Source organism: Callorhinus ursinus, unplaced genomic scaffold (genome assembly GCF_003265705.2).
Source record: "Callorhinus ursinus isolate GAN/ISIS: 27379988/994484 unplaced genomic scaffold, GSC_fseal_2.0 scaffold21, whole genome shotgun sequence".
Classification (NCBI taxonomy): Eukaryota; Metazoa; Chordata; class Mammalia; order Carnivora; family Otariidae; genus Callorhinus; species Callorhinus ursinus.
Genome location: NW_027397083.1, coordinates 27,753,749 through 27,767,475, shown reverse-complemented (window position 1 = coordinate 27,767,475; position 13,727 = coordinate 27,753,749). Strand labels below are relative to the sequence as shown.

The following is a 13,727-nucleotide window of genomic DNA, read 5'->3' as shown; positions in this document are numbered from 1 at the left end:
CGATCCTTTGTATTTACACATGTGTATCTCTACGCACGACCTAATTTCCGTGCCCCTACTCCAGGCTGCCTGGCAAACACCTTCTCATCCTTCGGGATGCCCCTTGCATAGTTCTTACCCTCAGAAGTCTTTTCGGCCCCTCTTGCTGCTCTGGCCTTTGCTGAGCCCCATGCAAACATCCGCATGTCTGCACTCAGCCCCTTGGGGCCAAGGACCAAGTCTGATTCTCCTATCCCTAGCACCCAGGCCAGGGCCTGCCTCAAAGTGGGGGCTGCCTAAATGTGTCTCACACAGGCCAACACCGCAAAATGGGGGCCATCTCTAGAGCAACAGCCTGCACGGGACTTGGGTGCAGTGCTTCCTGCAGGCCCCAGGTGCTGCCAGAAACCAAGTTGTTTGCGGACGTTGGGTGGCGTTCCCCAGGCCTGCTTCATGCCTCCATCTGCAGAAGGGGTCTGTGTCCCGCTGACAAGTTGGTTACTTTCTTCCTCCGTCTATTCTTGGGGCACCCTGACATTGTTTTCAGCTGCAGGCTAGATAAAACAGGGCAAAATTTGCACGGACCTGAACCAAAGCGCCAGCTGGCCTCTCCCTGGTCTGGTAATGACTGTGGTTATGACCTGGAGCTGTCTCGTGAAACCAGAAGAGAAGGAGACACTGGATGTCTGATTCTACCCTGAGGTTCTAGTCATCTTCAGAAGGGATCACATAATCCCGAATGCCAACATAAATTCCTCTGACCTAATGTGAAAAGTGAATTTGCATCGTAGAGCACTTCAGGGTTGGGGAGTCATATCAGAAATCACAAGAATGATGAGGTGCCTAGGTGGCTCAGTCGGATAAGTGTCCGGCTCTTAATTTCGGCTCAGGTCATGATCTCAGGGTCGTGAGATCGAGCCCCACGTTGGGCTCCACACTCAGCTGGAAGTCTACTTGAGATTCTCTCCCTCTGCCCCACCCCATGCTCATGTGCAAGCGCTCTCTCTCTCTCTCAAATACATCTTTAAAAAAGAAAAAAGAAATCGTAAGAATGATAAAATATAGCAGGGTCCAAAGGATTCGCAGGCATGCCTCCATGTATAAGAAGTGCCTAGGGGGAAGGATTCTTTAGGCAAAGCAGAAGGCTTTGCAGGGTAGGGGCATGGGATTATGGCACCTCCCATAACCCACATATTGCCCGTGATCCCCGGTGTTCAGCATGCCTGGTACTGTCCTCTCACGTCCCCTCCCAGCCTGGGCTTCCACAGTTACACAGTTACGCAGACCTGTAAGTCCAAGGCCGTGAGTTAATTGGTACTTCAGTAGAGGCTTGGAGTTCTAACAACTCTTATCAAGCTTTGATCTGAGATGGAGTGGCCATCAGGGACCAGGTACTGTTAACATGGACACTGTCCCCTTAATATTGAGGATCCGACTAGTTATTAGGAGGATTTGAAATGTAAATTATGATTATACTGTAGTCACACTGCAGTGACTCTTTAACTCTTAAGGAAACTGAGGCCCATCTAGCTCACAGTTCCCTCCATCTAAGCCTCAAGGTTTAAGGCAGCATTTCTCACTGACTGACCCTGACTACCTGCAGGAGAATTACTTCCATATCTGTTAAAAATGCAGGTTCGGGGGAAGGTATGAATAGGGGGAAGAGGGGACACTGGGGGGCAGTAACACTATTCTTGTATGATACATAATGGAGGATACATGATATGTGTTTGTCAAAGCCTGTAGAACTCTACAACACAGAGTGGGCCCTAAAGCGAACCCTGGAGTTTGGTTAATAATAATCCATCAGTATTGGTGCATCAGTTATAACAAGTGGACCACACTAATATAAAGTGTTAATAATAGGGAAAATGGTGGCAGAGGAAAGGGGGTTTGTGGGAACTCTGCTTTCTGTGCAAGTTCTCTGTAAACCGCAAAATGTTCTTTAAAAAAAAAAAAAGTCTGTTTAAAAAGGCAAGGTTTGGGTCCCATGAATGACATCCTGCATCTGTGAAGCTGGGGCCTTGGAACCTGCATTGTCTTAGGGTCCCCAGATTATTCAGGTGTATTTTAAGGTTGGAGAATTCCTGGATATAAGTCAGTCTCCTTTCACCATCTGTTTCATTCCAAGAAAGAGCTTAAAGGGGCTTTGTCTAGAGGACTGTCTCCTGTGTGTGAGAGTGTTTCATCTTTCAGTAGGTGGACAAAAAGCTTCCTGCCAGTGCTAGAAATACTTGCTGCAATCCCACACTGACAGTTGCACCACAATAAAGATAAATCAGGCCAGACCAGATTCCAGACACAGGGAACTGTCAGATTTCCAAAGTGTGCAGCCTTTCTTCAGAAAGATGCCCTGCCAACTCCCATTTTAAACAAGCATCGTTAGGGATTATAGTGAAAATTTTACATATGTGTATTTACTTAAATAGGGGTGACAAATCCACTGTTAACAATCCCTGGCTCTCTGTGGGATCGAATGTATTTTATTAGGAAATTATGGATTTTTTTACTTTAAAATGTTTATGGAGTTTATACGTGTCAGCATCCTAGGTAAGCTAAACCAAAATACTCTGGAAATTCGTGCTAGATGGATTTTGTGGAACTTGTGAATATTCACACTGCATTTTGCAGAAGGCACAAGGATCTTGGCAGCATGTTTCTTCACCCTGCAAGCATTTTCCCACTTAATCAATCACTCCTGCTAGGAGTTTGGTGAGAGCAAGCACAAACCCACGGCAGTGGTGAGATCGAGTCTGTGTGCTAAAATTCAGGGTGACGTGTGAGATACAGCCATGCCACGTGCCACTGCTGAGTCAGTTGATAGCAAACATAAGCAGAAGTCTTGCTATGTGAAAACTTGCAGAATATGCTAAAGGGACTGATTCAGCCAGGATCCCCTTCTGCGTTAAGTCAGAGGGACTGCTCACATGGGGCCTGGCAGGGGCCTTTGAGCTGACTCGACTGGGTGCACATTTTACACATGTGAGATTGGGGTCTGTAATGTAAGATTTAGGAATTTCTGCTTTGGATTGTGGTCTCAAACCTGTTTTTGATTGTGTTAAAAAAAGAGTTTGTTCCTGCATTATCTATTGTGTTTGTTTTTAAAATATAAGTGCCACGTCACTGAAATATTGCATACAGTATAAAACCTGCACAAAACATAGGAATTAAAAGGGACGTGATAAGAAACACATACAAATAGAAGCACCTTGGTTTTTGGTCCTATGGGTCGGTCGTCTTAATGTTCCTCACTGCAGAGACCGCTGCCTGAGACCAGAGCTTCCCGCTCTGTAATGTGCCATAGAACCACCTGGGGATCTTACTGAACCTGGGGAGTATGATTCAGGAGGTCTGGGATCCTGCAGTTCTTAAAAGTTGCCAGGTGATGGTGAAGCTGCTGGTCCGTGGCCCCTATTATGAGTGGCAAGTGGGGTCTCGAGGCGTGTGTTGAGTTTTGTTGCAAGAACCTCCCCACTGTGCCTTCTGTTCTCTTCCAGCAGCTTTGCAGCACCTAGCTTTAGGAAATAAAATCTGTGGTACCCATTTCCCCTGGTGAGGTTTAACGGGGACCCCTGGGACCCTTTGTCTCCTCCTTTACTCAGGCCTGCCTTTTCCTGCTCCTTCCTCCGTCCCCATGGCCTGCTGAAGCTGAGCTCCTGTCTGACTAGCTTAGCAACGTCTTTGTAGTGCTCCCCAGAGAGGCATGCTCTGGTGACTAGGCTAGCCAGAGCTGACTCCAGGCCTCCAGAGCCAGGTTTACTCCTGCAGCAAGCTTGACTCCCTACCACACCAAGGATCAGAGAATCAGGATCAGCCGGGTCTGCCCAGTCATCCTGCTCGCCTTACAGCCAGGACTCGGTGCAATGGAAGTGAAATGCAGACAAACCAGGGAAGGGGCTAGTGCCCGTTGAGCTGTGGGGATTCCCAGTTGGCGGCTCATGGCCATGTTCTGTGCTCTGAGCCAAGATGGCTCATGGTACGGCCTCGGGTGGCTGCACTGGACTTGAATGAAGTAAGGCAAGATTTTGCTGGAGATGACAAGTGAACTCCCACATCCTCCTAAAAAGACGGATGTACCATCTTAGTGATGTCCTGAAGAGCCAGCAGGCGTACAACCCCTTCCCGTGGGGAACGGTGCTAAAAGGTACCCCAACTCTGCATCAAGCAGAAAGGTAGGAAATGGCTTGGATTCTCTGGGTCCACATCTTCCCTCTGCCTTTGCCAGCAGAGTCATTGGAGGAGTTCCCCAAAAGCCATGAAAGCCAAAGAAATGCTTCTGGATTACTTGTGTTGTCTAGCCCAGATTAATTATAAAGTCCTGTTGTTGCAGAGAACCCTACCTGAGAAAGACCTGCAAACCTTAGACTTTCTCCGAAGGTGGCTTTTGGCCTTGTTTCCTTGTGTGGCAGTTTGAGATGACCCATAATAGAGAAGAAGCTGCACCATATGCTTTGATTAGAGCTACCTTTATTTGATTTTAAAATATTAAAGATGGGGCACCTGGCTGGCTCGGTCAGGAGAGCGTGCGACTCTTGATCTCAGGGTCGTAAGTTCGAGACCCATGTTGGGTGTAGAGATGACTTAAAAATTTTTAAATCTTTGAAAAATAAAAAAAAATAAAATATTAAAGGTATGTCATGAGGAGGGTATTAGAGTCACTCGGTGATGTGTCTCTGTAGTTGTCATTTGGGGTGGAGGGTGTGAGTAGGGTGGCGGTGGATACATGAAATATGCCACATTTGCCTCAGCTTTGATGCCTAAAAACTTTGAGGACAGAGTGGTTTCCAAATGTTTTCTTAGTAGAATCTTAAGTCTTTGCTTAAATTTTAATACTACAGTTTTAAAATTAGCCCTGAAAATTTAAACCCACTCCCCTCCCCACCATCCTATTTTTGCATTGCAAATACTTTCCCTTCTTCCCTTAAGTCAAATGGAACAGCTTCTTTGGGTGCTAGAAACCAGCTTTCTTCAAAAGCGTGTAGGCAGCTTGTTGGTTTGTCCTGCTGTGACCCAGTGAAGTTCATTCATCTGACTTCTAAGAGGCCCTAAACTAAAGGCATCCTTGTATAGGTTTGTCCAGAAACTCAGTTTACATGCTAATAAACCTAGAGAGTACATGCTATATGTACAGCATTGCTGGGAGGCAGAGGGGTGCTGGGGAAAACATATGCTGTTGGGGTCCTGGACACTGGGCAGATGCTCATCTGCAGGGACTTTTCATCAGCCCACAGCACTTTCCTTTAACCATATGCAACATAGTATGTGTTGACATATATGCTCATCTAGTTATATTGCTATTGGCAAGGAATTGTACATGTATGTGTGCGTGTATATATATCTATTTGTCTTGTATTCCATTTTCTTTGCTATCTTCACATTTAAATCAAAAGTTTATCCAAAACATATAGACAGGTTGACACGGCTTTGAAGAAAAAAGAATCACCCAGGCTTGATTCCCCCGCCCCACCCACCCCCCGTTTTGTACAACTTTCATTTCTTGCATCTGAGTGTTCCTGTTGTTCTGTTTTGTCTTTTCATGCCACGCTCTATTAGACATACGCTGAGCCTGATCAGGTCAGTATGTATTTCTTCCCTTCCCGTCCACTCCTTTCTCCCCCAGTCCTTGACAGAAGGTGATTTCTTTTGCGATTAGGGGAAGTCAGCTTGCGTTACTAATGCAGGCCACGGTGAACTGTGAACTCTGGGCACGAGGAGCCACCTTCCCCTCAAAGCCAGTTTCACTTGTTTCACATTGTTGTCTCATGACGTTTAAAGAAGAGATCTATTGGCAAAACGTTGGATTCAAAATCTGGTGTATTTGTTCTAACAGGTCCTATTAGATTCCAAAGCTTTTTCATAGCTAGTGTCAGTTACATAGAATGCACCTATTTTGTCTAGGAAGTTCTTCATAATAGGCATGTGGTGTTCACAGATCTCTCCTGGCCTGAGGGATGGTGAGTCTACCCTACAAGTCTGGTCATTCCCCCAAAGGTCTGAGACGACACAGACAGGAGTCAGACAAGTAAGTGGTGCATTTTGAAAAGTCCGTACAAGGAATTTCTGATGAAAAAATGCTCACCCCAACTGGAGTATTAAATGATAGAAGTCTTGAGATGTCAGTGTTCTGTTTGACACAGAAACCAGAGCCTGTTAGTCATTTGCTTAGTACCTTAGTAGCTAGCTTCCTTGGCTCGAAGTCGGAGGTCTCAACCCACCTGGCTCCCCGAGTGAGCCCCGGTCCCCGTGCCGCCTGGCTCCTGTCTATTCCTGATGCTCCAGCCACAGTGATCTACTTCCCATCCCCCTAACTGAACCTTCCTCTCCATTTCTCCCTGCGTTTGTACGTGATACCCATGTGCCTAGACGGATCCTTCTCCTGTGGCTGGCAAACTCCTATGCACCCTTCAAAGGCCAGCTTACATAGCTCCTCTACGACTCTCCCCCAGGGTGCTCTGAGCCTGTCCTACATCCATCTGCAATACTCACACTCTTCAGGTCGTAGTGGATTTAACTGTTCAATGTCGGAGTCCCCTGTAGATTTTGAGCTTCACCAGGGCAGGAACTAGGTCTTTCCACCCCCGTAACCCCAGCCTAGTACAGAGCCTGGTACCTACTAGTTGTGCAATTAAAAAGTGAGGAGGGGACGCACAGTCACTGCTCTGTGATATGGGCAGTCGCTGCTGATAGTGCTGATAGTGCTGCTGATAGAAGTGCTCCCAGGCCCTGGGCTTTGTATACGGCCGTGCCTTTAACCCACTACAGCCCTGTGAGGTTAAGCTGTAGTTTCGCCCACCCTGTAGCTGAGGAAATGAAACTCAAAGGAATTACACCAAAAAGTGGGACACGAAGCTGGGGTTTGAACCCACCTACCTGCACTGTGATCCTGACCACAATTTCACTGTCCTCATCTGAAAAACAGATAATACACTTGATGAGAGCCTTGAAGGTACAGTGTCATGACTTATGGGTAGCACTCAGCACAGTACCCAGGTAGCCTCCATAATCATTAGTTCGTATTAATAATGATGCACCCAAGGTCCCCGAGCCGGCAAGGGGCAGAGGAGACATTTGAACCCAGGTCTTTCTGACAAGAGAGCCCTGATGCCAACTCTTATGCTCGTGGGCCAGCCCATGGTGCCCCAGCCTTGAAAAGAAACCACCCCCTCCCACACACACGTACACCTTGTGTTGTTAGCCCAGGCTCCATCGGGGGGCCTCCAGGGAGGCTGTGGAAGGCGGAGGCAGGGCCCCTGCACCCATCACTGTAAGAACTTGAGACGGTAATGTGGAAATTGTTGAGCGGCTTGGTGGCTTAGTCAGGACCCCACCGAGCAAACATTAGGATGTTACCGGCACTTCATTGAGCTCCAGCACTAGTTATTTATTTCCCCAAGGAGAAGGAACCCTACAGTGTTGGTGCTGGAGGATCCAGTCCCTGGATCTGCTGCTTCCTTCCTTGTGACCTCAAACTAACCCTGTGTGACCCTTGCTAAAGTTCCCAAAGATGGGGCATGGCCATGGTTCCTCTGCCCCCGCATCCCTCCATCCCCCACCCCTGTGCAGAACACAAGCCTTCTGAGCCCTGCTGCACAAGGGCCGCTGATTCAGATGGACACACCAGTGACTGCTTCACCTGTAAATTATGCTTTCTTAAGGGGTTAACTTGATGAAGGCAGTCTATATTAATATATTCAGTAGCTAGCTCCTACACAAATCTGGGTCAAACCAAAATTTTATTTGGTTTGAAGAGTTATTTAAAGACATATAGGGGGCCGCTTGGGTGGTTCAGTTGGTTAAGCGACTGCCTTCGGCTCAGGTCATGATCCTGGAGTCCCAGGATCGAGTCCCACATCTGGCTCCCTGCTCCGTGGGGAGTCTGCTTCTCCCTCTGACCCTACCCCCTCTCGTGCACTCTCTCTCTCTCAAATAAATAAATAAAATCTTTAAAAAAAATAAAAATAAAAAAATAAAAACATATAGGGAGCGTTTTGTAAATGAGGCTGTTGGAATCAATGGCTAATAATTTATTCATTATTTTTTTAAAGATTTTATTTATTTATTCATGAGAGACAGAGGGGGAGAGAGAGAGAGAGAGAGAGAGAAGCAGAGGGAGAAGCAGGCTCCCAAGGAGCAGGGAGCCCGATGCGGGACTCGATCCCAGGACCCTGGGATCATGACCTGAGCTGGAGGCAGACGCCACCCAGGCGCCCCAGTGGCTAATAATTTAAAAATAAATATTTTACATTAGATTGTTGATTGTGAGCCTGGTTGTAGTGACAGCTGTCTCCTAGTGAGAGGACCTAAAATAGAACTTATTTTTAAGAATGTTATAAAAACTATCTGATCGGATATGTGTTTTTGCAAATGTCTGGGAAAAGATGTAAATTCCCCATTTCCTCACAATTTCTCCCCACCCCACCCCCAATCCCTTACCCTCACCCCTCTCACACACAGTGAATGAGCTAGATTTGCAGGGCTCCTGGGTGGCTCAGTCGTTAAGCGTCTGCCTTTGGCTCAGGTCATGATCCCAGGGTCCTGGGATCGAGCCCCACATCAGGCTTCTTGCTCAGCAGGAGCCTGCTTCTCCCACTGCCTGCTTCTCCCACTGCCTGCCGCTCCCCCAGCTTGTGCTCTCTGTCTCTCTGTCAAATAAATAAATCTTTAAAAAAAAATGAAATAGATTTGCAGCAAAGCTGGGTCACAGTCTGATTAGTTGCATTCAACTCCCTGGCCCTTGAGTTCTCTGTGCCATTTGTGAAGGCAGAGGATCTGATTTATCTTGCCTTTCTTCTCCGCCTAAATGAAATCAGAATTCCCCGTAGCAGTCGATAGGCCAAAGTAACACATCCAGTCCCATCTCTCCAGGGCCCACCCACCGCTGAGGGTTTTCATTTTTGACAGAACCACACCGTGCTTGGGTGTTGGTGGGTTGGGGGCTGTGGTGCGTCTCAACATTCGTCTGTGGACCATTCGTCTGTGCAGACATTCGTCTGCAGAAGGCAGAGGCTCTGTACCTGGGGGCCTTGTCTACACGCCTGGGTGCGTGTAATTGCCCAACTGTGAGTGTTGTTTCACCAGCAATAAAAATCCAGCAGGGAAATGAATGCGAAAATGAGTTTGTTTGTCCTTTGACAAGATCCCCGCAGTTGAAAAGTTTTTGTTTATATGGCTGGGTGGGCTTTGCTAAAATCAAAATTAACTGCCTTGCTTAAATGGTGCAGCAGATTGTGTTTTGAAGAGCTTCCCCTGAATTCTCCTTGAAAGGACATTTGAGCTAGAAACTCCAGCCTCTGGCAAAGTCACTGTGTTTTGATCTAGGTGGGCGCTTTTTTCTCCTCGTGCTGTCTCTAGGACATGTACACGGAGCCCACCACTGGAACCTGGGTTACACTGAATGAGTGGGTGGTTGGGTGGACAGATGGATGGGTAGACCGGCAGATGAACAGTTCAGTTTGCCTTTCCATATATCTTAGATGTCATGTTTGCTGGCAATTGAGAGGAAGGAAAACGTGGGGCGCCTGCCCGGCTCAGTCAGTGGCGCCTGCAACTCTTGATCTCAGGGTTGTGAATTTGAGCCCCACGCTAGGGGTAGAGATTGCCAAATAAATAAATAAATAAATAAACTTTCAAAAGAAAAAATGAATTGATTTAAAAAAAAAAAAAAGAGGAAGGGGCACCTGGCTGGCTCATTTGGTGGAACATGCAACTCTTTATCTTGGGTTGTGAGTCTGACCCCCAGGTTGGGTGTAGAGATTAGTTAAAAAAATAAAATCTTTAAAAAATAAAAAGAGGACAGCAAACCTGTAATCCGTGTCCTCCCCAAAAGTTTTTGCTAAACCCCATTCTATGCCTGTGTCTTTGGTCTTCATGCAACAAAAACAATTTGTCATGAGCACTTAGTATGTGTTAGGCACATGGGATATAGATTTCAACAAAGTACAAATAGTCCTTGTCCTCAAGGAATTTACCATATAGTGTAGGAGATGAGCACTAAAGAGTAATTACACAAATAATTATTAAACTGTAGCTGTAATCCCTCTTTTTTGTTTTTGTTTTATTGAGATACAATTCATAAAATTCACCCTTTTAAAGTATATAATGCAGTGGTTTTTAGTATATTTACAGTGTTTGTTTTGTTTTTTTTTAAGATTTTATTTATTTGACAGAGACATAGAGAGAGTGGGGAACACAAGCAGGGGGAGTGGGAGAGGGAGAAGCAGGCTTCCCGCCGAGCAGGGAGCCTGATGCGAGGCTCGATCCCAGGACCCTGGTACCATGACCTGAGCTGAAGGCTGGCGCTTAACGACTGAGCCACCCAGGCGCCCCTTTGCTTTGTTTTTCGTATGACAGAGTGGAGTGAAAAACTCAGTCTCATCTGTTGTCATTTTGTTGGTACAACCACAACCAATTGGTTTGACTGCTCCAACAGATTTTACATCATGTTGGCATTGCATTGCCTCTGATCATTAATGTCATAAGGGGCAGGAGGGGACATCAGAGAAGTTCCATTTAGATGTGGTGTCCTGGAAGCTGCCCTAAAGGAGAATTCTTTTGACGCATATGGAAACAACTTCTTATCCCAGATGCGCCAGTGAGAACTGTCTTCTCTGCCCCTAACTGAAACGTACTGGACATGGGCAACCTCCACAGCATCCTGCAATTCCATTTTTCTAAGAATATATCCCAGAAAGGACCCAAACTCGAAGTAGAAGTCCAGAATTGACAACTCTCAAAATCTACTTCATAGATTCTAAAGCTAAAATACTAAATGCGGTGAAACATTTTGTGTGATATAGCTCAGCGGACTGTCTCAGGAAAATCACCACTCATGGGTCTTCTTAATAAATGTCATTTCACTTGAAATGTGAGACACCTGCATTTTCAGACACCTTGCAGGTCTATCTGATGGAGCCTGTGTGAGAATTCAAGGGACCCGAGTTTGGTTTCTTGCTCTGCCCAACTTTTGTCTTGCCTTCCTGTCTTCCTCTGAAGATGGGGGTGATGGCACAAGCAGTCTCCTTTATGGGATTTTGGAAGGAGGCAGGGTAGATGAGGTAAAGCTGCTTTGTACCTGAACTACCCCCTACTGGTGGCGAAGCTCTCAGGAGTTGGTCTGGGTAGCGGATGGCTATCTATACAGAAGAAGCTCCAGGGGTACTCCCTCCCCTGATAACACCGACTCCATTGGAAGATAGCTTTGTGGACTCACCAAGAAATCTGGAAGAGTAAATTAGGCTGAGTGGTGTTTGGAGAGTTTTGTGACAACCCTCTTAAAGCATCGATATCAAAGGTGAAATTCACCATTGTGGATACTTCAAGATAATGACACCCCTAATAATGTCTTCCGTGTATATGGTCTTACACAAATTGCAGAGCACCTTCATATGCCTTATCTGGCTAATTCTCATGTCTGCCTTGAGGATGCAGTAAGGCTGTGATATTCCCATAGTTCAGATGGAAGACCCAGGGCCAAAAAAGCAATTTGCCCGTGATGACAAAGGTGGCTCATCTGTCCTCTGTCTTTCCTTTCCATCCTCTTTTAAAAGCTTGCCTACTTTCTCCATTGCACTATTCTGTCATATTTTTTTCCCTGTGCTTTGCTAATGATTGTCAGTTCCACTCACATTACTTAGGTAAAACACCTGCTTGTATAAATGCCAAATTAAAAAGAATGTCATGAATACATCTGACAGTTAGTGTTATTCACTAGTTCCCTTCTGCTTCATAGATTCCTGTGAGTTTGGGTTAATTAAGCCGAGTTCTATTTTTGCTATCAAGTGGGTGATCCTTTGGGTTGAATCAACAGCGGAGTTATCCCTGGGCTGTGATTAGCGACAGAGCCTTGGGAAAGCCTTAGTTCCTTCCCCCTTAGAGCACAGGATGGCCATGTAGGGCTCCTGGATGTGAACCACAAGACTGTATATGAATTGCTCTTGACCATATATTTGCATCATCCTCTGCTCCTGTTGAAGGTACATGACCGACGGTGGACTTGGCCTCTATACTCGTCGCCTGAACCGGCTCCCCGATGGGATGGCTGTGGTGCGGGAGACCCTGCAAAGAAATACCTCCCTGGGCCTTGGCGATGCTGACAGGTAAGTTTGCTCCACTTGAGACTGACCAGGTGCAGAGCTCATTTCAGAGTGATCTGAGAAGTGAGGGTATGATATTGAGAACAGACAGGCACTGCCGTGACCCACGCAGGGGGTGAGAGGCCTTGAAGCCACGCCTGGGGTCAGGAGCTGGCTCAGCAGGTAGGAGAACGCTGCTAAAGTGTTCTTGAGTCCTGCTTCTGGTTAGGGTGGTGCTTCTGACAGCAAGAATAGAGGGAGTTTGGGCTTGGGTAATTTGGGATGTTGTTTTGACTGTTGCTACTGTATCTTTGTCAATTCCCCAGGCCCCAGGGATCTGCTTTACTTCCTCTGTTAGCCAGCTTTCTAGGTACTGGACTTGGGAACACAGTCCCTGGTGATGCACAGAAGGACTGGGTGCCCAAGGGAGTGCTCCTGGCCTTGGCTGAGCAGGCTTCACTGTGGGTCTCCTGTGGCCTGGCACTAGGAAGCAAGGCTTAAGGATGTAGTTTATACAGCACATGCTGAGGACCTGACATGACAGCACTTGACCGGTCTTCATTACAGCCCCCGTCAGAGATGAAAAGAGCTTCAGAGAACATTACAGTCTAGAGGGCTATTGGGTAATCCTTACTCTGGCACAAATGGATTCTATGGCCTTGAGCAATCTATTAAAGAAGGGGTTCAGACTATATGATTTCCCAGATCCCTTCCAGCTCTGATGCACTGTATTTCTAGATTTCAATACCCTTTAATGGTCTGACCGTTGAATTATTTTGCTGGTATACTTGACCTCTTTCCCCCTGCGTGCTGATGAGACGGAATATGGAATTTAGATGTGTGTGCTTGAAGTCACCATACATTTTTGGGTGCTAATCCTTATGGGCCAGAAAGCCACATATTTGCAGCACAAAGCCAGCTTCTTGCTGTTCTCTTAGCTGGATATACTTTTTACAAAGAGCTAAGTGATGTCTGTGGTTCTCTGGCTTAAGAGAACTAGGGCATGCTGAAGTGACCCCAGGAATGGAATTTGCTCAAGAGGAATCTTCATCCTTTCTCCAGAAAGACTGAGAAGCCTGTGCTGGTGTAGAGAACACTGAATCAGTTGTCAGAAACCTGGAATCTGGCCCAGGCTCTGCCACAAACTTGAATCTGCCCTTCTCAGAGTCTCCCAGGGTCCAGGGTGGTGATTTATGCCGGAGGTGACAAAGGCTCTTCACCACAGTGTCAGCTCAAGTCAGCTTTCTTCCTATAATTAATTTGTTTAAAAGTATTGGTTTGAGAATTCCATAGAAAGGTGAACCACTTAAGAACTGCTCTTTCTTTTTTTTTTAATACTGCTCTTTTTAAAAATTTTTTTAAGATTTTTTTATTTTTTATTTGACAGAGAGTGCAAGCAGGGGGAGAGGCAGGCAGAGGGAGAGAGAGAAGCAGGCTTCCCATGGAGCAGGGAGCCCGATGCGGGGCTCGATCCCAGGACCCGAGGATCATGACCTGAGCCGAAGGCAGATGCTTAATCGTCTGAGCCACATAGGCGCCCCTCTTTTTTAATTTTTTATTTATTTATTTATTTATTTATTTTTTTAGAGAGGGAGGGGGGAGGGGCAGAGGCAGAGGGAGAGAGAGAGAATCTTAAGCAGGCTGCACCTGCACACCCAGGGTGGAGCCCAACATGGG

The 13,727-nt window shown here is 46.5% G+C and overlaps 1 protein-coding gene across 8 annotated transcripts in view; it reads left to right on the top strand.

Moving 5' to 3' along the window:
- NAV2 (neuron navigator 2) overlaps window positions 1–13,727 on the top strand; it is a 724,028-nt gene that overhangs the window by 593,329 nt on the left and 116,972 nt on the right. For all 8 annotated transcript variants that reach the window (XR_012381865.1, XM_073904859.1, XM_073904858.1 and 5 more), the window contains one exon: window positions 11,952–12,074. Coding sequence is in view for 7 of the 8 variants with exons in the window: in XM_073904859.1 (XP_073760960.1) it covers window positions 11,952–12,074 (123 nt within the window). In the remaining variant the exon portion in view is untranslated. The remainder of the gene's footprint in view (window positions 1–11,951; window positions 12,075–13,727) is intronic.